General features: G+C 41.0%; 3 protein-coding genes and 4 non-coding genes across 9 annotated transcripts in view; 6 read left to right on the top strand and 1 right to left on the bottom strand.

Annotated features, from left to right (window-relative positions):
* The first annotated feature begins 2 nt into the window (after positions 1 to 2).
* On the top strand, positions 3 to 6,000 carry RPL4 (ribosomal protein L4). Its single transcript, XM_069798636.1, has 10 exons — positions 3 to 147; positions 1,653 to 1,824; positions 2,675 to 2,781; positions 3,214 to 3,352; positions 3,885 to 4,009; positions 4,405 to 4,534; positions 4,968 to 5,124; positions 5,313 to 5,396; positions 5,599 to 5,719; positions 5,808 to 6,000. The coding sequence occupies exons 1-10, from the start codon at positions 145 to 147 to the stop codon at positions 5,919 to 5,921; spliced, it is 1,152 nt and encodes a 383-aa protein (XP_069654737.1). The 5' UTR covers positions 3 to 144; the 3' UTR covers positions 5,922 to 6,000.
* Positions 1,481 to 1,581, top strand: LOC138688325 (small nucleolar RNA SNORD16). Its single transcript, XR_011327348.1, has one exon. It is a non-coding gene; the product is annotated as a small nucleolar RNA SNORD16 (small nucleolar RNA).
* Positions 2,525 to 2,596, top strand: LOC138688334 (small nucleolar RNA SNORD18). Its single transcript, XR_011327357.1, has one exon. It is a non-coding gene; the product is annotated as a small nucleolar RNA SNORD18 (small nucleolar RNA).
* LOC138688324 (small nucleolar RNA SNORD16) lies at positions 3,049 to 3,148 on the top strand. The gene has a single exon (XR_011327347.1). It is a non-coding gene; the product is annotated as a small nucleolar RNA SNORD16 (small nucleolar RNA).
* On the top strand, positions 4,580 to 4,650 carry LOC138688335 (small nucleolar RNA SNORD18). The gene has a single exon (XR_011327358.1). It is a non-coding gene; the product is annotated as a small nucleolar RNA SNORD18 (small nucleolar RNA).
* A 295-nt stretch (positions 6,001 to 6,295) lies between the features above and the next one.
* On the top strand, positions 6,296 to 9,582 carry SNAPC5 (small nuclear RNA activating complex polypeptide 5). The gene is made up of 3 exons (XM_069798640.1): positions 6,296 to 6,402; positions 6,892 to 6,981; positions 7,611 to 9,582. The coding sequence occupies exons 1-3, from the start codon at positions 6,313 to 6,315 to the stop codon at positions 7,716 to 7,718; spliced, it is 288 nt and encodes a 95-aa protein (XP_069654741.1). The 5' UTR covers positions 6,296 to 6,312; the 3' UTR covers positions 7,719 to 9,582.
* Positions 9,583 to 10,627: 1,045 nt separating this feature from the next.
* The window catches only part of MAP2K1 (mitogen-activated protein kinase kinase 1), a 41,223-nt gene continuing 26,715 nt past the window's right edge, over positions 10,628 to 25,135 (bottom strand). For all 3 annotated transcript variants that reach the window (XM_069798639.1, XM_069798638.1, XM_069798637.1), the window contains exons 6-11: positions 18,726 to 18,850; positions 15,624 to 15,831; positions 15,047 to 15,111; positions 13,194 to 13,255; positions 12,547 to 12,592; positions 10,628 to 11,547 (exon numbers count right to left, since the gene is read on the bottom strand). In XM_069798639.1, the coding sequence (XP_069654740.1) occupies positions 11,434 to 11,547; positions 12,547 to 12,592; positions 13,194 to 13,255; positions 15,047 to 15,111; positions 15,624 to 15,831; positions 18,726 to 18,850 (620 nt within the window). In that variant the 3' untranslated portion in view covers positions 10,628 to 11,433. The remainder of the gene's footprint in view (positions 11,548 to 12,546; positions 12,593 to 13,193; positions 13,256 to 15,046; positions 15,112 to 15,623; positions 15,832 to 18,725; positions 18,851 to 25,135) is intronic.

The raw sequence follows: 25,135 nt of genomic DNA, 5'->3' as shown, positions 1-25,135 counted from the left end.
CCGACCGGCCGGCGCGGCAGTAGGCGGTGGGCAGGGTGCGGAAGGAGGTCGCTTGTAGTGAAGAGAGAGTAACGAGTCCTTCCTTTTCCGGTTGGGGCTGCGGCGGAGACGGGCGGGAGCACGAGACGCTCCGCCGCCGCCACCATGGTGAGGAGCGGGTCGCGGGAGCCCAGCGGCCCCAGAGGGGCTGGGGCCGTCGGTGGGCCGGGGTGGGTAGTGGGTCTAAGCTGGTGGGAGCCAGTCCCGGCGGGCAGAGGCGTGCCGCGGGCAAGCCCGAGGGCTGGAGGCGTGGGGCGGGCGGCCGGCCGGCCGCCATTTTGGAGCCCTCAGCGCTCGGCCTGCCGCGTGGAACCCGTGTGGGAAGGCCGTGCCGGGCGGCTGGCGGGCGGGCGGGCTGAAGAGGCGCCGGGGCGGGCCGCAGAGGGGGTCGTGGCCGAGAGGTTGGCTTGATCCTCTGGAAGTCGCCCTTTCTTCGGGCAGTATGGGAGACGGGGCCCGCATCGCCTTCTGGCAGGGCCTTTTTATGTTTCTCATGTATTTCTCTAAAGCGAAACAAAGCCACATGGAAGCTTTTGAGCCCACTTAGAGTGGAAGAATGGTTTCTGTAAAACCCATTCCTGGTTTTGGGTGGGTTTTTTTCCTAACCTGTTATTTCGAAACAGGCTTTAAGAGGCCGTGAAGGAGGTCTGGAACCAGGTTGCGAATGAACAACTTTTCTTGCTAATACAATTCAGATTGTGTTCTGGTTCCTTCACCCTGATCAAGTTTGTTGCTTGCTTGTGTTGGGGTGTCTGCACTAACTCCGGGAGTCAGTGCCTTGCTAGTAACGAGTGTTAGATACACAGATAGCGCTTTCGTTGCGATTAGCTGCTTAGTTTTGAGTTATTTAGTATTTTCAATACCTCTAAAATGAATTGCGGAGAGGAAAGGGAAGGAACATGCTTTGCCTGTACTACTGCCATGAGCTATTTAATAAATAACAAATACAGTGTAGTGCTAAAAGATTCTTTTTTAAAGGGTGTTGTTCAGACCGGAAAGATATTATTGGATGTCTTTTCAGCTTTTTGAAAGGAAGCTGGTGCTGCTAGCAGTTGAATTTTTCACCTCACAAATTTTGAGGCACCAGGGATTGTTCAGAGGGCCCAAACTAAACACAGAATTCACTCTGATGCTAAGTTCGATTGCTTGTAGTCATTGTGAGTCTGTGTACTATATTAGAGAAGTTGGTTGCAGCATTTCAACTGTTAAACATAATCTAAATAACAAGCTTTTGGTTAACCGAATAAACACAGGTGGGCTTTATATAGGCTTTCTTAATAGTAAATGGGAAGTAGTTTAGAAGGTGTTACTAAAAAGCCCAGAGATTCAATTCTAGATTAATTTTACCCGAGTGACTTGGAAATCTATTGAATTTCAAACCTCAGGTATAGTTTTCTGAATGTGGATTGTGCTGTGGAGCACTATTTTACGTGAAAAGTATTGCTATGATGATGTAATTTGCGTCTTATCCAGTGTTCAGTGACAGTTGCCTGCTGTCAGCAAGCTGGCACTGTTGAGTTGAAGACCCCTTCATTCTGAGCAATATTTGAAGAATTTGAATGCTAGCAATTTACTTAACTTGTGCTTAAGAGTTTTTCCTTTTTATTTTTCAGGCTTGTGCTCGACCGTTAATATCAGTCTACTCTGAGAAGGGGGAAGCATCAGGCAAAAATGTCACCTTGCCTGCTGTGTTCAAGGCTCCCATTCGCCCCGATGTTGTGAACTTCGTTCACACCAATTTGCGCAAGAACAACAGGCAGCCCTACGCTGTCAGTGAACTTGCAGGTATGGCTGTTCCACAAAATGGACAGAAATGCTTTTGACTTTAATATAGGTGGGCTAAAATGGAAACAAATTTAGAATTGAAAGAAGAGAAGCACTGTTCAGTGGGATTCCATGTAGAAGGCAAGGTAACTGTTCTGGTTATTAACAATGTGATTTTAAATTTTGTAAAATATCACTTTTTTATTATTGGGAAGAACAGCAAGGTGTTGTAAAAGTTTTGGAGTCCTCTGGGGTCTAACCTGAAATGTATATTACTGAAAGTATCATGGCGCCTAGGTCCTCGAGTGGAATCTACATTCTTTGCAAGAAGAACACAGAATATCTGAAAGTGTATCAGGCACAAAACTGTGATGAAAAACTACTTTATAATCCCTGCTCCATGTTGACCACATGAGACTTACCTGAGGCGTTTGCCAAGAAGAAACCTATGCAAATGGGCATTTGTTAGAGTTGCTTCAGAAGCTTGTAGGTGCAAACAGCTTCGGCTTCCCAAGAAATTTGTGCTAGGAACATGCATTTTCAAGTTTATTTCTGATGGGTGTTTCACATAAACATTTTAACCCACGAGGAACAGCAGTGCCAATTCAGACCTCCAAATTGAGGATCAAGCTTAGAAATGAGCATGTTAACATACTTGATTCTGACCTAAGCAGATCCTTAATATGGTAAGAGTTAATTTACCTGATCAGGATTTGTTTTGCTGAAATGATGAGATTCCACTTCATTGGTCCGTGTTTCTGAAACACATGATAACAGTGGAAGTTCTGATTGGTGCTCTTGAATTCCGCATATCTGTGACTTTGGGAAAATTGCAGTGCTGTCAGTGTCTGAATTAATTGTTCTGTTCCAGGTCATCAGACCAGTGCCGAATCTTGGGGTACTGGGAGAGCCGTTGCTCGTATTCCTCGAGTACGAGGTGGTGGAACTCACCGCTCTGGCCAGGGTGCCTTTGGAAACGTATCCTTTCATAGCTGCTGCTTGTGTCAGGTACACTGAACTCGTCAAGCAGAAGAATTATTTTTAAGTATCTAAATGTGAAATGAAATCTTCTGCTTGAGGTAATGCCTACCTACAGTGATCTGGACCACCAGCTTTGAGTAATTTGTCATGTCATTAGAACCTTCTGTGTGCAAATTCAGACTTGCATTAATGAAGAGCAGCTTTCATTGATTTCACCACCACCACTGCAAAAGTGTGGATATCTTGAATCTCGTGATACAGTCTTGCCATGATGTCGTAATTTGCGTCTTACTCTGTGCTCAGTGACAGTTGCCTGCTGTCAGCATACTGGTACAGATGGTTGACGAACAGTTAACACTGAGCAAGGATTAGAGAGTTACGCTAGAAAAAGAAGCTTCGAAAAGATTGTTCTTAACTGTAGATGCCTAGATGTGTCGTGGAGGCCGCATGTTTGCCCCAACCAAGACTTGGCGGCGCTGGCACCGTAGAGTGAATACAACTCAAAAGCGTTATGCCATCTGTTCTGCTCTGGCAGCGTCCGCTCTTCCAGCACTGGTCATGTCTAAAGGTGGGAATTCTGTCTCTGGAAATGTTTGCCTGTGGTTTTACATTCGTTGAGCAGTATCAGTTACTATGTGATTACTTGAAATCTTTCTCTGGGATAACTAAATTCTCTTTTAAAGAGTTTAAGAGGCAGTCTGTTCTTCAGTAGGGGAGTATTCTTCTTATGTACAACTTGGGAAAGTACTTTACGGTGTTGGAAGTTGGGTGACACTGAGGTGCTTTTGTGTGCGTTGCTGACACGAATCTTGTCTGTGCAGTTTATAGAAACTGAAATTGGATTTTGAATCACGTGGCAGTTCAGTTTGATTTCTGTTCGTGGAAGCCAAAGATTTGCTTAATATTTACTCAGTTACAGAAAGTAGTGTTGGAGGCAGACCCATAAGACACGTAGTTACTATGCCTGACTATGAGATGATGAATTTAATTTTCACTGTTTATCATTTTGTATCGTTTCTGAATACACAAGGCAATAACCCTGAGACATGCATACAGCCAAAATCGGTGAGTAACTTAGTGTCTTGTAAAATCTTCGCTAGGCCACCGCATTGAGGAGATTCCAGAACTTCCTCTGGTTGTTGAGGACAAAGTTGAGAGTTACAAGAAAACCAAGGAAGCTGTTCTCCTTCTTAAGAAGCTTAAAGCTTGGAATGACATCAAAAAGGTGAGTTTCTACAGGAATGTTCTGAAGAGCGAAACCCAGGTTATTTGACTCTGCCATTGTTACAGTAGGAATTCCAAAGAGTCGGTTCTGTTTTGATTTGATGCTGCTAGAAATCCCTTGGTAACAAAACTACAAGAAACTGTAAAAAAGAGTTTAAGCAAAGTAAATTTCTTACTGCGCTGCTTTACTCTAATATAGTTGTCTTCATTTCAGTGTTGCTTAATGTTAATAGCCTTTTTTTTTTTTTTTTTTTTACTCTTATGAATGAACTTCTCACTGGTCCGTGTTTCAGATAAGCAGTGATGATTGTGAAGTTCTGACTAAAGCAGTTTTCTTGTGTCTTACTAGTGGGATTTGGACTATTTTGAATATTCACAAGTTTCATTTTTATATAGGTTTATGCCTCCCAGCGTATGCGGGCCGGAAAGGGTAAAATGAGGAATCGCCGTCGCATCCAGCGCAGGGGACCCTGCATCATCTACAACGAGGACAACGGTATCATTAGAGCTTTCCGGAATATCCCAGGTAATTTCAACTTGGGGCACACTTACTCTTTTGTTGGGACACTGCTGAGAATGATGAGATTCCACTTCATTGGTCCGTGTTTCTGAAACACATGATTTTGTGGAAGTTCTGACTCACTGAAGTAGCTAATGCATTCTTTCTAAGAACCTGTTTCGGTGATGTTGAGGATGTTCATGACAAATGTTACACCAACCCTAAACTGCGTTTGGAGCAGTTAAAAATGAGGCTGTCAAGTCTGTTCCTGGAAAAAGGCTGATAATTCGTTTCAAAAATTCAATAGGTTTTCGTACGTAGGTGTATGTAACTGTAGTGTAAAAGCTAATAAGCCCCTATCTGTTTCTGCGTACTGTCTCCTCTGTTTATTGCTTGGTCTTGTATTCCTTGATTTTAATTCCCAATCAAAGGGATCGGTTTGTCTGTTTTTTTTCTCTAGGAATTACTCTTCTCGACGTGAACAAGCTGAACCTGCTGAGACTTGCTCCCGGGGGCCATGTCGGGCGTTTCTGCATTTGGACGGAAAGCGCCTTCCGCAAGCTGGATGATTTGTATGGCACCTGGCGCAAAGCTGCTACACTGAAGAGCGACTATAAGTAAGCACGGCCCAGCGTCGGGGAGAAGGGAACGGGGTGAAACAGGCTTGGGAGAGCAACCGTTAGTCACAGCTGCTTCTGCTTGGAGGTGGAAAATGAATACTAATATTTTTTCCCAAATGCCTCTTTTCAGTGAACTAGCCGTGGTTTTTATTGTCCAACTTACCCTATGAATGTTTGTTCCACAGCCTGCCAATGCATAAGATGACCAATACAGACATTGGAAGAATCATGAGAAGCCAGGAAATCCAGAAGGCGCTGCGTGCTCCAAAGTAATGATTTTTCTCTAACGACTGTGAACTGCAGTCTCTTTAGCAGATCAGAAATCTCTCTGCATTGGGATGTCAGACAGGGCTGGGTTTCCTTTAGCTTCTGGGTATAAATACTAGGAATTACGGTTTCCCAGATTTCAGGGAACATTTAGCAGAACTTGAGTTGTGAAATGAGGTCTTGATACATGCCTGTTCTTTTCAGGAAGAAGATTCGCCGCAGAGTCCTGAAGAAGAATCCACTGAAGAATCTGAGAATCATGATCAAGCTGAACCCCTATGCCAAAACGATGCGACGCAACACCATTCTGCGCCACGCGCAAAATGTGAGTGAGCGCAGAAGCCGGTTACAGCTGAAATTGGTTTTAGTACTTCAGATTACATGCCTGATGATCTTTTTTTGTCTTTTTTTAGCATAAACTTAAGGAAGAGAAGAAAGCCAAGGCCAAGCTCGCGGCCAAGGTCCCGGTGGAGCCCAAGGCAGAGAGCGCAGCCAAGACTGCTGCAAAGGCCAAGGCCGAAGCATAAACCCAGTGCAGTACTTTATCTGTTTGAGTGCAGAAAACTGTACTGTGCATTTACAACTAATAAATTTTATTGGAACGGAGCCGTGCTGTCATATTTTTTTGACGCGGTTGTGCGTTTTCGAGCAGGTTTTAAAACGGAAACTCTTTAAAGAGTGGAAAAAAAGAGGGTGGTCTTTGCAGTCGTGTTTTTTGAAGCCTTCCTCTTTCCCCTTTAAAGCGGCCGTGACGCTGAGCGGCCGCGCGGTGGCAGCTGCTGCCCGGAAACGTGCAAATGGCGGCGGCGTGACGTCGGGCGGAGGCCGGCCTTCACCGCCTCCGCCGGCGCTGCAGGGGGCGCTGTCGCTCCCCGCTTACCCGCCGGCGGCGCGAGGCAGGCGGGCGCGCGGCGGAGGATGCTGAGCCGCCTGCAGGAGCTGCGCAAGGAGGAGGAGACGCTGCTGCGGGTGAAGGCGGCGCTGCACGACCAGCTCACGCGCCTCAAGGTCAGCGCCGCCCGGCCGGGGGCGAGCGGGCGCGGGGCCCTCGCCCGGGGCGGGGGGGGGTGCGGCGGCGGGCCCGCTCCCTCGGCCGCGCGGCGGGAAGGACGGAGCCGCCGGGGCCGCAGGGCCGGGCCCGCCCCGCTTCTCGTTCTGAAGTTATCTTTTTTTTAACGCTCTGGAGCTGTGAACGAGCGGCCACCTGCCGCCTGGGCGCCGCTGTGAGGGCTTTGGCTTGTTCGCGGTGGCCTCGGAGCCTTTTGACCCCCAGCGCGCCCCCCGCAGGAGGGCACCCCTGAACGCGGCCCTGCGTTGGCGGGGGTCGTCGGTGTCCTGCTGTGTGTTGAAGCTGAAGAGTGGTGAAACAGGCTTTAAAAGCTTGGCTGTTGATTATTCGAAAACAGTTTAACTTGACTCAATTTTAAGTATTTAACGCTTTAAGTAGAGGCCAAGAAACAATTTGCCGCAAAGGCTTCCGCGTTCCCTTGTTTGCAGGTGGAAGAGCTGGCGCTGCAGTCTATGATCAGGTCCAGAGAGGAGAACGTTACCGTCTCTTCGTCAGCTGTCGCAGAGGAGACTCACAAAGTAAGGGTGGTCCTGGCCTGGTGGAAGGAGAGGGGCTGGCTTCCCCTGTGATGGGGTGTGTCGGCAGGGGTGACAGGGAGAGGAGGAGAGCTGTGTGGATGTGATGGCCTATAGGTGTTTCTGTGGGTGGTTTTCATTTGGAGTTCTTAATGTTGACCTTGTTTATGCTGCTCATCAACTGAAAGGCTCAGCTGTAAAATCTGTCTGGTTTGTTGCCAGTTTATGTTTCAAGGGTTTCTTTCGCCTTTTCCCGTCTCTGAAAGCAGCATGTTGTTTCCAGGGAGGTTGGGAAATCCCTGCTGTGTATTGGTGTAGCTTCAGTTTGCCGTTTATTAAACACTGCTTCCAATACTCTTTTAACTATGACAACCTGGTTTAGCCTGATCGCAGGGGATGGAGGCACAGATAGCATCTGAACTTTTTACTAAATATATGGTCAGCCTGAGCTAGTTGAAACTCCTCTATGGAGAACTGGTGCTTGGCACTGTGATGGGCTCTTCCAGTCAATAGTTCTAGTACTGAGATTTCTGAAAGACGCTGTGACTGCGCCAATTTAATAGTGATTTGAGAAGCATTCGGTATCACTGCTGGTTTTGATAATTAGCAAGATGAATCTTTTATTGTGACAGACTCTTGGGCAGATGGACAACGAGGCTGCTATCAATCAAACTGAATTACATCTAAATCTTCAAGATGATGAAGAGGAGGAAGAGGAGGAGGAGGAATCTGATTCTTGAGAGAAAAAAAAAGGAGATGGTTTTTAATACAGGCTCAGGAATTTCTTCTTCATTCATATAAAATTCACCAACTGGTTTTCATTTTGTCCTGTATATGGATAAGAACTATACGATATACCAGACTCTTGGAGTCTAGGGAAGTTACACTTGAACACATGAGTGTCACAAGCTTGGCACATCTTGACTTAGATTTTAAAATTAAAATTTGCTGCACAAATATGTAGCATAATCTGTTCCATATTTAAAACCTAATGTAGCTTACTACATCTTTATATGCAGATGGAAGAAGTCATTAATCAAGTCAGACTAATTCAACATGTACACTAAAAGCAATAATTCATCTGTTCTTATTTCCTGATGCTGAAAAATAAAACCAGGCCATGGAGGCTGGTTGCTGAACCAATGATTATATTATAACCTCATTTGCTTAAACTGCAAATTTTAAGACACGTGGTGAGAAAAGATGTGTCCAGGACTGTCTCCAGGCTTTCAGCTGCTGTGTTCTCAGTTATGCAGAAAACTGGACTTACACTCCCTATAAATGTGATAGAAATTTCTGTGTTCTTACACTGGGGGAAGCAGGTACTGCACCATCAACCTAATTCCGAGCACGGTGACGAGGTGGCCTCTCTCTGTACCTACTGGTGCTCTTCTTAAGTACTGTCAGTCTGACTGTAACAGTGAAGTATTTTCTACTTCTTGCTCTTTCAGAGTAGCAGCCAATTAGCCTTTCATGTGTCCACAAATTGTACGGTAAGAATTGGTCCCTGTTACCTTTAGTAAGGAACTAATATTTTAAAATTAGCGTTATTTTCTTTTTCCCCTCACAGTAACTTCATAAATCAATGCAAGTCCGCTTTCTGCTATCAAGTGAGCTTCAAGGAGGAGTATGAGGAGTTTAGTAACTTAGTTGTAAAGTGATGTGAAGTCCTCTCCACAATTTCGTTAATGGTACGGTAATAAGCTAGTGCTGCTCTTGCCGATAGACAATATGTTCTTTCTCCTTGTGGAGTGCAGACACTATGTGGTGCAGCTGGTTATTTTATCAATTCTTAAAGACTTGATTTAAATCATAGAAAGCCAAACTCTGTTAAGCTGATAAAAACAGACAATAAAAGTAATATTCTAACTTGGCCACTTTGTCAACTGTCTTCCTAGGAAAATAGTCAGTTATATCCAGGGTTGTTCATTGCACAACTAGTGTCTAAAGGTGCTGTCTCTGGCATCACTTGGAGAAAATGGAATAAACACTCTTCTGAAATTTCCTTTTAAGAGCAGGTAAGAAATGTGGAAAAGTGGCCCATGTCCTGGGCATGGTCAGAACAGTAGTCAGTCTCCAATGAGTTCCTGCCACTGTTGAGGCAAGATGTTTGGCTGTTACTTAGTTTGTAGTGATAGAAACTGAATGTTGGAACATAAATGTAGCTTCATACTGTACTAAAGACTAGTTGTTTTTTGAGAATCCTGGATGTCTTAGTGAAGCAGCTTAGAATGTGAGTGCAGGAGATCTAGCAAAGCTTTCCCAAGACCAACAGGGAAAAAACCCCCTAGAGTCTGAGCTGAAAATGTTATGGCTTGGAGTGTCAATAATTCTTTGAAAGTATGTGTGTGAAGAGCTGGTTCGTAGGAGCTCAGAAGCTGGCCTGTCCTTTCTTTGCATGTTTCAGCTCCAAAAGGGTAATTTTGACAGTTGAAAAATGTTATTTTTCCCCAGCATGGTCTTCTGTCATGAAAACCCAGAGTGGTTTTCATGGACATAGTTTCTGCTGCCTTCTGTGAATGAGTCCCTTGCTTGCTTTTGGATTAAAACAGACCAGTTCTATTCCATGTTGCAATAAAGTACTCTTCCTGGTGTCCTACTACATCTAACTGTGCCGGCAGTGTTCTAATTATTGCTGTCTGTGGAGCAAACAAGTAAAATGGAAGTTAAATCTCTAAAAACTTGCTGTTCATATACTAAGTATTTCTCTTTAACACACAGAAAAACTACAGTAGTTTTTAGTGTGTATAATTCACATATAAAACTCAGGACAGATTTTAAATTAAACACTACACAGCCTTGGCATGACTACCAAGAGTCATATTCAAGTGAGGACAAGCTGAAGGAAGCCCTTGAGATGTCAAGTAAGTAATTTCCTACTGCTGATGGGTTGAGCGCTATTCTATCCCTCTCTCTGATACTTGATGCCATTGGCCAAGTGGAAGTTCATGTCTAGACTGATTGAGATTCCTCATGGGAAAGAACTTCAGCCATTTCCTTGTCTGAAACATCCTTTCAAGGAACTGAACTTTTTATAGTGCTGCTCAGCACAGCTGCTGAGAGCAAGACTTTGTGCTGAGGACACATAAGGTGTACCCACCTCTCCCTGTTCTGTTGCACAGCAACAGCAATTGGCTTGCCCAGTAGCTTACAGAAGCTGAACTTCTGAAGAAAAATAACCTGAAGAAATGAGTGTAGTACAATCACTCTCAGTTAACAACAGATGCAGGCAAGCAGGTCTTCCCTCTTGCTGGGTGTATCACAAGGTTCCTGTGTTTCATACCACAGCACTGGTTTGCCCTGCAAAAACACCCCTCACACCCCCACCCAGGGGGTTACAGCACTGATCTGAGCATCAAGTGCTTCATGAGTTGTGTGAGCACTACACAGACAAAACCTCTGCAGTCAGGCTTCCCTCAGGCATTCCACAGAAACCCAGTAAACAGGATATTGGCACACTGCAATGGCAACTGATTTGAGCCCTGTTTTCACACATTGTCATCTTACATGTGCCATCTTGTACCTCTTGGAACTAAGGATGTTGCATGGTTGTGGAAAAATACATAGAAAAGGGGTGTGTAAGGCAGCAATGACTTCAGATTAAGGCTTTGGTTAAGTTTTTGAGTTTAAAAAAAAAAGCTTCAAGTAGTTACTTGATAATATATTTATTAAGAGAATCCATTGCTAAACATCTGAGAGAATAAAACAATAGAGGATCTTCATACACTTTAGACACTAAACACAGCTGTCATGAATCTTTAGGTTAAAAGAAAGCAAATTGCCTGGATCTTTGTCTTGATTCTGTAGGACAGTTCCAAGAACTAACTTTTAAAAATCAATTAGAAAGACATACATCACTAAATCCAAGTATGATGATATGTTTTAAAAATAAATATAGAAATATGAACAAGTCTACAATTAGAATATTGCCCTGTACATTCCAAGAAATGCAGAGCTCTTGCCTTCTTTACCTGGAAAGAGAGATCTCTAAACAACAGCAAAGGTAGAACCATTAGGCCTAACTTTCAGATACAGTTTGGCAGCAGCAAAAGCATGCTCAACAGATACAGTTTTGGAGCATCCCTAACCCTTTTTGCATGGGAGATTAGGTAAGCATGATTGAAGTACCAACGATTTACAAAGAATCTTGATAAAGTTCAAACAAGCTGAGGGTAAACACCCCCAGTGATATTTTCATTAAGAAAGAATATCCATAATCACTTAAAATCAGCAAGCACTGTAACTTAAACATCTTACATTTTGGTCGGTAAATGAATGTAATCCAATACAATACCAATTAGTTTATGACAAAATTTAAAACCATTTGGCACATGCTATAAAGACATTCTTCCTTAAGAGGTGAAATACATGTTTGAACAGGTACAAGCTGAGGAAATAGGACCAAAATAGCATTGCTGTTAACAGATGTACAGTACAGGATTTGCTCTTCCATATTCAGACTCCAGCAGCATGCGTGGGTGTACTCGGTTGGTTAAGGCCTATGGTTGAACAAAGCCACCCTGCAAAATCCACCTCCTCCGCTTCAGACCTCTTAATGAAAGCATGAATCTAAGCAGAAGAAAAGAATATTATTATTCAAGCCCTCAATCTGTTAAATAATTATTTTGAATAACATGAAATACAATAAATCCAGTTTGCTGTCGGTATTCAAGCTAGCTATAAAATTTGGCAAACCACATGAATTGACCAGGAGAGCTTTTCTGCAGCATTACAGAAATAGCCAGCATATCAAATGTACACACTGCAAAGTATTCCAGAGGAATACTGCCTACACAGTGCCTATTGCAGAATACTTACACCACAGTATGCAATAAGAATGTGACTCAGCCATTTGAGATAATACTCTGGAAGATGTCTGCCTGTGCACAGAAAGGCTTTTTGTAATAGAAGGAGTCTGATTGCATTTTGCACCCTTATTCCACAGCAGGATCAGGGCAGGGAAAAGTTCTACTGCAGAAAATAAAGTTAAGTCCTAGCATTATGCTTAAAGCCATGAAAAAGATTCACTGAAACTGAGAAGGTCATTTCATGCAGAAAAAAAATGCAGAATTTGTTTGTGTCTAGTAGTTCTACCAATTCTGCAAGACAAAGCTGATGGAGAAAGGCAAATTTTGTGTTTCACAACAGGTGATAAAAAAGTATTTAACTAGTCCATAAAGTATGTGGAATTTTGTTCTTTTGTCCTCCTAAAAGCAATAATCTATATACTTTATTATTGACTAACAAACTCAAGAAAGAGAGAATCCTTTTGCTCATTAAATTAATAGCATTAGGTCATATACTCATTGTAATTATCAAATGGCAGATGCCAAAACCCACCAGTTTTAGTCTCCTTGACAGTCCCTGTTCTTGGAGTGTGTGAAAGCCTGCAGCCCCTTGATCTCTGGATCAGAAAAGCAGCCCCTCCTGTAAACTGTTTGAGCTGTTTGTGTCAAGGGCCACAAACTACACTCTAGGCCATATGCTCTGACCCTGATCTCAGGACAGCTGAGGAATCCAACCTGCATGGAAAAGTGCTCCTAGTTCAAGTTAAGAACTTCCACTTACCATCAGCTGCTTCAAATCAGCTCTCTCAGCAGGGTTTTTAATTAAACTAGGGAAATAGAAAGTATTACACAAGTTACACACTATTATCTTCTAAAATAAGGATTAAGTTATATCATGTTGGTGCACTGCCTTGGTCTGCAGAAGATCACACTCTAGATAAAAGCATTAGGTCATGTAGTGCCTCTCAAACATAGATCAGGGCCTGTAAGCAATTCCCTTCTGTAGGTTTCACAGGTATTGTTTTACATATGAAATCCTGAGTTGTCTGATACTGTTCAGTGGAGACAGGAGTGAGTATCTATAACCAAGCCAGTGAGATCAGACTCCCATTTAAACAAAAACTCAACAGTATGAACCACATTATCCCTCAAGTTTCTTTTACCCAAGTCTGTTCAATCTCAGTATCAAGTACAGCTATTGCATTACTGTTCTTCCTTTTGGAAACAGTAAATATGTATATATAGCCTTTAATAAATAAACTAGCTTTTCAAACTGTAATGCACTGCCTCCCTTAGCACTGAATATACTGGTTCATTTACCATGGCCTACAAGTAGGGACTCTGATTGCCAAGTTACTGATACAGTAAGACAGCAGGGCTGATCCCAAATGTGTCCCTTGGCAACTTAGCCATAGAGAAAATACTCACCATTTGTTAACAAAATCTTGAAATTCAGAACCAAAAACACCATTGGGCAGTTTTGGAGGTGGCTAAAAATAAATAAATAAAATCAGCAGTCATTCAGCATAACTAATACATGATGATGCACAACCTACCCAGAGACTCTATATCTGGGTAAAGCTGTAAAGCCCTAGCACTTACCCAGGCCTTTGCTCAAAGCTGAGCTTTGAAACAAATGTCAGGCAGACCTCAGCTTCCATACATATGAATAAGGGATGTGCTGTCATATGATTTATAAAAGCAAAGATGCTGAGTTTAACACTGGCTAGTTTTGGTTCTCTCACAGCTGCTGGACTTTAGGTATTTCAGTAATAAATCAGACTAAAGACAGTTTCTACTGTGTGGGGTGGGTTTTGTTGATGGTTTGGGGTTTTTGGGTGTTTTGTGGTGTTTTTTGGGTTTTGTTGGGGTTTTTTTTGGTTGGGTTTTTTTATTTTTCTCCTATAACACACACCTGAATGCAGTTAACACAGCCTTGAGCTGTCATTAAAAGAAGGCTCAGAGCAGCTGGCAGTAATTAGCAGTGTTACTCTCCTCACGACTAATCTCCAGTTTGGGGAAGGGAAGATGCCCTGCACATCATTAGTTCAATAATCCTTTCGATCTAAATATTCTGTCCCAGGGAATGAATTTGTTGGGGTTCTGAATTCAAGAAGAATTCTGATAAAAGAAAGAAGAGGTACTACGTAAACCTGCATATTATTGTCTTGTTCTCCATGACATTTGCTATAGGATCAGAGCCAAGTTTTTATTCTTATACCATGGGTCCTGCAAGCACTAACACTTGGGTTACTTTTAAGTACAGAGTTGAGACATGGCCTGCATTCAGTTACGCACTGGTTTACAGACTTCATTGGATGTAGCAGCTCATGCTGAAGATTGCTTGCGCTACAGCAGAGGTGGCAGATGATAATATTGCCAAATTCTCAACTACTGCAGCTTTTCAGCTTAAACTGACCTCCTCATGGATGCTATGAGAGCAGGACCGTACTGTCCTAAGTAATCCAATGCTAACTCTATTCCAAGAGTTAGTGCTGCCATATTAAAGTGTTATATAATATGCAAAATAGGTTTGTAACATGAGGGGAGAATTGTGCATGCAGATGAGGAACAGAAACAATTTATCAGTACATGTACAGTAGCATAAGCAATGCCAGTCTTTGCAGGGACCTAGACACCAACTGTGCTTTTTGAATAGTATGTCAGACACACTTTTTTATAATTCATTCACCTGGAACAATTATGTTATCCAGCTGTTACAAATGGTAGCTAACATGAGCATGCTTTTTGGGGGGGCTGGGGGGGGAGGGAGGGAGGCAGGAACTACAGGACACAGACAGACACTACCACAGACACACAAGCAGCGGAGTCACATGAGTTTCAGTAGCACCTGTGAAAATACTGGAAACAGACTATCAATTCTAAAATACCAAGTCTCAGCTAAGCTACAAGGCTAATTAATAATGTGAAAGATACAGTATTATAAATTAGGTTTTTCATGAAACTAAACCAGATTACATAAAAAAACAGTTTTGTATATGCTTGATCGTACCATTTACTATTAACGGTCCTAACAGGTTGCATGATCCAGGCTGGAAAAAGTACAAACCTACTTAAATGATGCAGAGAAAAGAACTAGAATTTTCCTGGGAATAATTTAAAATCAAGCCAACACACATAACAAGAATATGTCTCTCATACTGCAGCAATAAATGATCAGAAGACCCAGCTTATCCTAACACTAATCCCACACTCCTTCAACTTCTGGAATGCTTTAAAAATTTACAATTGTATTAGTACAAGTGCAAATAGTCAATTACCTCATTGACGATGTAATCAAGAAGTTCAAAGATTGCCATCGGAGGTCTGCTGTCTGGTCCATAGGCTAAGAAGAAATTGTAGCAGTGGAAAAATAGTGTTACTCTCCTTCCCTGGTAGGGGTGTTTTATGAAGCTAAGTCATACACTCCGTTCTTACATGGCATCCAGTAGACTTACAGGGAAAAAAAATAAATGGAACAGCAACACAGTAATACTTTCATGCAAAGGGACATTGTTTTCAGGTCTGCTCCAAACCATTAACTTCACTGGGAATCATCCTCCTGTACTTTGATCTGCATTGCATCTTGCAGAGATGAACCGTAACAACAGACTGGGATCTTAATGGTGTTCATGAACAGCTCAGTTATTAACAAAATGATCTCTGGTCCTTGATTTTCAGATACCTCCTCATAGTGAGACTGAGCCAGGTGCCCAACACAATCCTGTTGGTTTTGTTTGTTTTGGTTGTTTTTTTAAGTTTAAAGCCACACTACGCAGACCAATATCAGGTAAGGAAGACCTTTAAGCTGACAGAGAAGGGTATTAGAAAAGCATTTAACAGATTGTTGTAACTTACAGCTCACTGGTCGACCAGGTGTTCTTTGCCGGGGCGAGGTCTCTGTGACTGGAGAATCTCCCTCTACTGGGCAGCCAAACATTAATTCAAGCTCCTTAGAGTCAGGAGGAGGAATCGGATATCTGCCAATAGCCATTTCTACCAGTGACAACCCCATACTCCATATATCTGATTGCACCGAATAATGAGTTCCCTGTAGTCTTTCCGGCTACAAAAAAAAGGGGGGGGGGGGGAGGAGAGACAGTATTGTAACAAGAAAGAAAAAAAATATATTCCACAATAGCCTAGATAAAATGAAGGATGAAACCCCAACTTAGTATAACATGTTCCAATGAGTGACTTACTGATCCTTCTCTTTAAATATCTCATCTGGAGTGCCAGAAGTTCCACGGACATTGCATACCACCACTGCAAATAACTTTGAGACTTTTTAAAAATTATGCTATTATGTTGCCATTTTATTTCTTTATCATAATATCTACATGTTGCAACTATTAATGATGGAATTACTGAAGAGCAAGAAAGCAAAACTAGTACGGACAGCTAAAAGATTCACCTGGTTTCCCTAAGAAGCTGTTCTTGGTTTTCTGCCTTGGGAAGGAGAGGGAAAATATATTGATTCTATACAGGTCCAAAAGTGACCTGGTGCTCTAGCAATAATCTTGTTTGTGACACTTCTCACCTGATAGCATTCTGACAGCTCCCCATAGCAGAAATGCATTTATGCAAGGGCTATTTTATATATATGCATACTGCAGTTTTAGATCCATATTCAAATAATTCCTAAATAAACTGTTGAGCTCTATAATCCATTGAAATGATAATAAAACATAACATACAAATTGAATGATAAAGTATTATGCAGGGCACAGACCTTTCCTGGAGGTATAATGATTGAAAAATATATACAAGATAGGAAGATAGACATATGTTCTGCCAGCTTAACCACTTGCACATTATGGCCTGACAAACAAAAATACAATAGGCTTAAATTTTTCTCAGGAAAAAAAACAAACTGGAAAGGGAAAAACACAAACAGAAATTCTGGATAGATTATATCCACATGCTAATGTAAGTATTAAAAAAAATGTATGCAGGTAAGAAAACAGACTCAGCTAAAAATATATTTTGTATTGTGTTTAGGAGACTCAAACACTGGAAAGATATTTAGGTATGGGATTTTTTTGTCAGTTGAATCATGATTAAAACCATATCTGGATATTCCGGTCACATTGCTCCAAGGATCCTCAGTTTCAATCAGTGTACCCATCTTCTGTTTCTGCCTACAGAACTAAAACATAAGATTAGCCCTTAACTAACTCTTTTTGCTTAGTTTTCGCACTTGCTTTATCAGTACCATGTTGAACGCTAAATATGGCTTCTGCAAATTTTAGTACATTGGTCTACATGATCCTCGAATCCATTTTTACTAAGACTTCTCAAAGAAAACGTTCACTTTGCTCTTCTGTTCTCTTTTTAAAATCAAGCTCATATTTTACCAAAATGGTGCAGATTCTTGCCTTGACTATATTCATATTTCAGAAAATTATATATGCAGTTTTAAACTTATTCTCATAGAATGTAAGAATGCAGTACTATGGTAAAGTCTCTTCCCTCTGCCATAATGGGTGATAGTTTTGTTAAATTAATTTTGTAACATTAACTGAGATTATAGTTGAGCTTTCTCCAGTGTCCCACCTCAGCTAGTTCCAAAGCCATCTAGATAAACTACACAATTGATGGACAATGGATAAAGATACCCCAAAACAAAGACACATATTTTATGAAAATCTTTTGCAAGTGTAAAGTAAGAAGTGAGTAGATGAGAAAAAGCAGGAAACACACAGTACTAGTTATACAAAAATAATTAAAATCTAGAAAATATGTTCAAGTTAAACACTGTTGGTTAAACACACCGTCATATGGTAGAACAGGATGTTTGGCATGTAACAATTCTATAGCTGTTATTTGAAAAAACATGTTAAGGGAGATACTGCAAGGAAAGGTACTTCAGACACTATCAAAAAGAATAAATAAAATCACCATCATGGCTTGGTCTGTGACATATGATGACAGACAGCAAAGCTAAGTCTCAGTCTGTAAAAACAATAAATTGAAGAAAACTGAAGGTAGACAGCACTTTGCTCTCACTCCTACTAGAAGAAAAAGGGAAAGCCAGTAGTATGTCAAAGACCCAGAAGGGATGGAGCTGTAAATTTTTTTTGCTAGCTAGCAACAGCTCCTAGATGTATGTGGGAACATAAGCCACAGTTTTATTTCAAGTATGTTACCAATATTAAATGACAAAAATGAGAATACTGTCTTTGATGTTGAAATGCAGGTCCTGTGCCAAGCAGAAGCAGCATTATTATGCTTTTTTCCTTTAAGTTTAAGCCCACACAGTTTCAATCCTACAGCAGAATCTCTGAACACTCTGATTGTATTGAATTAATTGGTTGTATGCTGAACAAGGTGTGTACATTAGGAGACCTGTTATTTCCATTAACTGTGACTTTCATATAATGCAAAGAGTTCATCTGAAGAACAAGGTATTCTTATACTTATATTCATATACAGGAATAAAGAACACCCTGTAAATAGTCTCAGATTAGCTGCTGTGGCCTTGTCCACACTAGCCACTCCCATGTTTTCTCTTGTTGCTGCAGCCATGTTGGGTTCCCAGGAGCAGCCATGACAGGATCACTAGCAAGGCAGCAGCTTGCCTACATAAGTGACCACAGCAAAATGCTGAAGTGGAAGGAGAACCACACTTAAGGAAAGCAAACTATAAATACTGGGCTTTTTTGGAAACACATGTATACAAAACCCAAATGCATTACCCGACTGGATTCTGCAACGTAGATGCAACTGCATCTCTTTTGTAGTGTTATAAAATATCCCAAGTTGCTTGGCTTTTCTTGCAACAGTTCTTTCCCCACACACACAGCCTGATATGATACGGGAATATTCCTGGAATGCAGGAAGCGCTGAACTATGAACAGCATTAGTAATGGCAATAGCTGGTTTCTTGTTTGATTACTGGAATTGCAATAACTCTACTATAATGTATAGTAAACTCAAAGCTATAAAATCTGTACTTACAGACATGTAGGAGCGTGTGCCAACAAACGAGTTTGCCATAGAATCTATCAGTTGTCCACTGACACCAAAATCACAAAGCTTGATTTCACCTCTAGAGTTTACCAAAATGTTAGATGGTTTAACATCTGGAAAAAAATTAATGGATTATTTATATTTATAATAGATAAAATGGGAAATTTGACAATGAAAGTAACATAAAAGGTAAGAATTACCATGTGTGTCCCTTTGTTTCCCTTCTATGACACAATTCTATCCCTTCTCTGGGAATACTCAGAAGAGATTTGGTTCCCTACCCAGGCCCATTTCACAGGCACTCAAACACAGAAAAACAAAAAGAAATTTTTAAAATCCCAAGCGTGAAAAGGCAGTTAGTTTTAAGTTTTGATTTCACCCTGTTTCTTGGCTTTCAAATATTAAGTTTGGGCATCTACATCCTCCTTGGAATGACTAACAATTGAGATAAATTTGTAAGTGTATGTCAGCATAACTCCTCTTCAATTATGTTCTTTCGCCTAGAAATGATCAATAAAGAGGCCCTACATATTTATTTTATAAAGGTCAATGAACTACAGCAGCAACACCATCATCCCTAACTTAGCCTTCATATGTACACAAGCACAAACCATCCTACAGCAAAACAGTTCTTGGAGCATGTTCTTGCTGTTCTGGGTTTTGTCTGGTTTTGTTTTTTTTGTTTGGTTGGTTGTTTTTCTGGGGGGTGGTGGTGGTCTTTTTGTTTGGTTGTTGTTGTTTTGTGTTTTTTTTTTTTTTTAAAAGCCCTGAAAAAAAAAATTATCCTATTATTGAAATTCTGCATTTAAAATGCTTTGAGATTGTTTACCTGTGACAGAACCCCCTCGTGATTTTGAATTCATCACTTTTTCCAAATGGAAATTTAATACGGGACACTGGTAGCTAAGCAACTAATAACAGCTATTTATGAATGCAAAGGTACAGAGAACAATTGTTTAGTATTTCTTTTATAGCTGTAAGAATTTTTTTAAATATATCTTGCTGCTTAGCTGGTCATTACCAATGCATTATCGAGACAGGTGATCAACAGCTCACATTTGCAAAGTAACGCTACAGAAAAAGGGGTACTATAAATTGGGTTTGAAGAAAGAGATCAGCTCAGCCTATCAGAATTTCACTTTCGATTCTGCTATTCAAAAGCATATCCAGAAGTCTATGGTTTGTAGCATATTTTCATTTGCTTTTCACTTTTAAACACAAACATATTCCAGGTAGCTTTCATTTCAGTGACACAGGAACTGATCTTTGTTATGTCACCAGGATGTCACTGGAAAGATGATACTAATGTGGCTCCACATCCCTGGAAAAAGATCTCCACGCGGAAGGTTATGCCTCACTGAACAAGATCCATGGAGATTGGAAATGAAGACAAAACTGTGTTTTAGCTGTTTCTCCCCCAGCCCTCTTTTATTTAAGCTTTGTTTTGCTCTTTAAAGTCATCTACTTTTGGAAATTGTGGCTACGTTTTCTGGTTCCTGACATCACCTTTCTATATAACTGAAACTGTCCAGGCACACTGGAAACAGCATTTTGTGACAATTTGTGTCTACACAAGTTCTTCTAAGCTCAGCTACAGGACAGCAAGCCTTCAGCTTGTCTGCCTTGCTTGGAGCAAGCATCAGCCCACAGAAAATCCACACAGTGATCTAACACAAACTACTGGCGGGTCTTAACACAGAGAAAGTTGTGCCTGTCTACATCATCTTTCTCCTGCAAAAAAAATCCCAGCTGCTTTTGTCAGATACAGTCTTTCTCCTTATGGAGGGGGAAGAATATAGGCACGTATTTTGTGTGTACTACTTTTAATTCCCCATCCCTAGGAAAGGAACTGGCTTATAAACATTGCTCTCCTCAATAGATTTTCCTCCTGTAAGAGCAGCAGAGGTACTGGGCAGTTCGTGGAGCTGTTTACCAGGCAGGAAACATAATGTTACACTCTGGTTAACTTGGAGCAGGGCTTCAGTAAGGAGAGATTTGAGAGGCCTCCTGGGCAGACAGCCAAACCTTCTGCAAGTTCCACCTCCTTTGTGCAAATTTTGACTCTACTTGTAGAGACCTCACCACAAGTACACTTCACAATGAAAAGGAAGAATCCAGTCTAGGAGCTTGACCTATCAATTTAAAATGCCAGCAGGAAAAAAACCCAACACCAAAACAAGTAGATGGTGCAGCAAAGCAGGCAGCAGAGATTAGAGATACCCAGCTATCCAGAAATCTGCATCTAAAGTTCGGTGTAAAAGCAAGGTGGAAAAAACCAATGTTTGCAAAATATGCTGGAAGCACTGCAGAGCCTGAACAAATTATAGATATGGCCTCTAGATTTGTACTGCTTATCTATGCACATCTACTAGTTCAATTTAGAACAAAGACATAAATCCTCACTTATCTCTACAGCTCATGAATACTTCATGCTCATAATTAAATGGCAAAAAATAACATTAGCATTCCACTGTCAGTAAACCAAATAACATTCTCTTTATAAGCATCTTACATGCTCTAGAATCCACCTGGTCTTCTGAAGACTTAGGTTTTTACCTTCAGTGTTTCTCTAGCTGATTAATTCCACACTGTACCTTTCTTACAATAGCACAGCAAACCATGACTCCTCACTGGAATTTTATATAAAGCTTGCCTTTCCCTGAGCATTTTCATTTTCCTTGCAAGGCATCTAGTGTGATCAAAGTGTGATGTTTGGAAGGCTGCTGTCTTTCCACCCCTCTAAATGTAGCATCCCTCTAAATGTATGCTATTTTAACTCCAGAGTGTCAGAGCACTTCAGCAGTTTCTCTGGAAACCAGAGATTTGTATTGCCAAATGGAACAGGAATGCCAAGGCATCCTTCAAAATGTATACTGTAACTTGCAAGAAATGGACAAATCTAGAAAGTAAGACCAAATGTGCTACATAAGTGAAATATTTAAGTTTTAAAGAAAATTAAAGGACATTTCATGTATCATCCCAGACAACCCAGAAACAGAGCTGTGCAATTCTAGAGAAGTCCAGAGGGATGGATACATGACACTGAAAAGGGAGCTAGTTCATACAAAGAAGGTTCCAGGATTTACAGGATGTCTTGTAATCTCTGTAAGAGGTATGCCTACTCTGCCTGAGCCCTGCTCTCCTCCACAGGCACAAACCTCATTCATTCTGAAAGAAAGGTGGTCCTGGACATTATCATAACACTATCAGGCAATTTCTTTTGTACAGAAGTTACTGAGTAGCCAGACACTTGAGAACATATTTGTCTTGCAGCACATTATTGGTGTCTTCCAATCAATTTCAATTTCCCAAGGCAGGATCTCATGAGAATACTCTAGGAACTAACACACTAGAACAGACTATTGACAGCACACCTGCTCTGTGGTACCTTCTACCCTGGAGCTACTGGCTGCAACTGCAGCTCAGAAATCTTACAAAGCACCTTCTATGCAAGAGGAGATTTTCAAGAGAGAATAACACTCCAGACTGTGGTCAAAAACAACTAAAATTATGTTCTGATTAACTTATAGGATTTTTATTCATCCAGAGACAAAACAGCAAAAAAAATGTTTACATGTCTTAATAACCTGCAGCAATATACTTTGTAATTAGTTACAGGACATTCCTTTCGTTGTCATTTAGTGCCTTCTGGTACTAACCACAAAGGTAAATAGGACCATAGAAACAGCATTTTCTATAACATTCCTGTTAAATAAAGGTATTTGTAACAGGGAGATATTATGAAAATATCTACCATAGTCACACTCCTTGCCCCTTTCCTTTTCTATGCCTGCTTTGTATCCCACCAGTTTGTCTTTCAGAAGTTTTGCAATTTCTATCATGTCTTTTCAGAGAGGACCAAAACAAAGCATGGCAGTCCAGATGAGCTAATGGTCTCTAAAAAGACTGTATTTTCCATTCCTTCCTTAATAAGCCCTAATGACTTCTTCCTTGAGCTGTCCGTAATGACAAGTGAATGCTTCTCCTCAGAGGTCACAGTTAGTTCAGGATACATCTGTGTGTGGAAGCAGTTTAAACTGAACCTCATGTTGAGCAGCTACCATATTCCATTCGGTGCTTTGCAGTCCTTTATGACTCTCATTACTTCTTGATCAATCCAAGCAAATGCGTCACTGACAAGTTTTGCTTATTTATTTTTTGTTCTTTTCTTTCAGATCAGCATTATTATTTATCTAACAGCAGTCTCTTGCATTCAGAACACTGTGTGCTAGCTTCTGCCCATCATTACAGAAAAATTGTTAACATTTTATAGAATCCTTACCCTGGAAGGCACTCCTGCGAATTTTTGCCCTATGGTGATGTTGCAAGTCCTTTGTTTTACTGTCCCACAATAATGCCAAAGTCTCAGTTGCACTAACCATCTTCAACTGCCATCAACTACACCAACATATAGACCTCCACCACTCTCTACCCAAAGAGAATACTCCATCTCTTACCTTAGTAATAGTACTTTGATGAGGTTGCACAGCGCAAGAAAAATAGGTGGCCTTAAACTGCTCTGTGTGCACTTAGTCTATTGAACACTTCATTAGAACACTAAAAGCTAGACAAATAAAGCATTAACTGAAGCTCCCGGCAACTTGATTTAAACTGATTTTTCTTCCCCAGTTTTATATACAGTGCAACAAAACCAGTAACATGAACACTTGATTTATATAAAATCTACATTAATGGGCAAGACTAGTCAAGAAACCAAAGAACAAGCTGGATGCCTGCGAGTTTCAAAGGAGGGATCCCATACACAGATTCCTCCCCCCTGCCCTGCAAGTCTTATTTTGTAGCATTACATTGCATCAAAAAAAAATCCCCAACCAAAAAATACTGAGAATGATGTGTTTATTTGTTGGGTTGGCAACACAGCTGTTTTGACATGAAACAGTTCCTTTTTTAAATAAAAATATATAAGCTCACATTTTGCATCTTACTGTTAGATGATGTTTTATAGAAACATCCATCTACTTTTCCTGGTAATCTCAATGGCCACGTCAGTATTACAAACTTGCTGATGTTGCCGTGTCACACACAAGTAATAAAACAGTAATGGAATAAATTCCTCCCTGAAAATGAGTTATCACCAGCTTTGCTCTCTTTAGATTTAAGAGCAAATTTTTTGGCCTTATGTTGCTATGGTCTCATGTTTAGTGAGGACATCTATTCATTTTTAGGTCTCCCACTCTCACCACAACACAAAACCAAAAAAACTTATTAAACCAAGCCCACCAATTGCACACATTTTTCCCCAGGGACAGAATGAATGAGAACAAACAGCACATGTTAGTTGTTGGTCACACTATGTCAGTGCAGTGCTAGATAATCAGAGGGCAAACTCTAGGGGCTAGAGAAAGTAAACCACAAAAATCTCCAATTATTACAGCTGTATCACCAAAATAATGCTGACCCAGTTATACCAGGAGAAATGTGCTTTTACTAGTACTATTATTTCAGGCAGGATTCAACAAAGAGGCAGTCTGGAGAAGCATAACTTTGCCAGAAAAAGCTTCACCTGCGCTACAAGGGGTTTCCTAGTATAACATATTGCCATTCTTATACTACACCCTTAACCCAGGGCCATGTGAATCCAAGAAGTTCTTGGCACCTAAGAAATTAAAAAAGCCTAAGAAAGTAAAATTATGATGTAAGCAGAGTTTTCTTCTGTAATTACAAAAATGCAAGGCATCTAATATATCAAATAGCAGAGAAGTCAGTACATTTACAATGGTATTCTTAGATTTTGAAGCCACATTTAACATTCAGACATGCATTATCTAAGCACGTTCTGACAACACTAAACCCTACTGACACCATTTCAGTCTACATACTTTACACATATTACATTTTTTCCACATGCCAGTCCCTCCTTAATCACGGAGTACCACACAACAGTACAGCCAGTATTGAATTGGGCATCGGTCAACCTCCAGAAGAGAACTTCACACTGCAGGACACCATCTTGCTCATAAGTCTGACATGGAGGAAGCTAACGAGGGCCCTCCACAAGGAAGATAAGCTCTAACAGCTCAGTCTACTGTGCCAGATTACACACGACATCCAACTTACATACAGGGGTCTACAAATAATGCACAAAGAGCAGCCTGTAACACAGACAGACTGGAAGACAGTATCAAAGACAAGAGCCAGCAAATTTGGCTCCACATGTCAAGGGATGAGCAAGTTTGGCTCCACACATCAAAGGATAGAAACATTGTTCTGACTGGTTTTCCTTTTAGCTGCTAGCACTAGCCATAATCAACTTCCAAAATGTCATTTTAGCTCCTACTTTATCAGATATCACATATTTCAGTGAGAGTTTCTGCAAAAAAGTATACCAGGTCATGTATTCCTGATGTTGTCAGAAGACACAGTATGAAAACTGAGCT

This window comes from Haliaeetus albicilla, chromosome 12, assembly GCF_947461875.1.
Source record: "Haliaeetus albicilla chromosome 12, bHalAlb1.1, whole genome shotgun sequence".
NCBI lineage: Eukaryota > Metazoa > Chordata > Aves > Accipitriformes > Accipitridae > Haliaeetus > Haliaeetus albicilla.
Note: the sequence above shows the minus strand (reverse complement) of the source record. Positions and strands in the feature narration are given on the sequence as shown.

Bases quoted from the DNA above. Each gene is read 5' to 3' on its own strand.
- SNAPC5 (XM_069798640.1), top strand. From the start codon at position 6,313: ATGCTGAGCCGCCTGCAGGAGCTGCGCAAGGAGGAGGAGACGCTGCTG. The intron at 6,403-6,891 runs GTCAGCGCCGCC...CCTTGTTTGCAG, and splicing joins ACCAGCTCACGCGCCTCAAG to GTGGAAGAGCTGGCGCTGCA. The intron at 6,982-7,610 runs GTAAGGGTGGTC...TTATTGTGACAG, and splicing joins TCGCAGAGGAGACTCACAAA to ACTCTTGGGCAGATGGACAA.
- RPL4 (XM_069798636.1), top strand. The intron at 4,010-4,404 runs GTGAGTTTCTAC...ATTTTTATATAG, and splicing joins CTTGGAATGACATCAAAAAG to GTTTATGCCTCCCAGCGTAT. The intron at 5,125-5,312 runs GTAAGCACGGCC...TTTGTTCCACAG, and splicing joins ACACTGAAGAGCGACTATAA to CCTGCCAATGCATAAGATGA.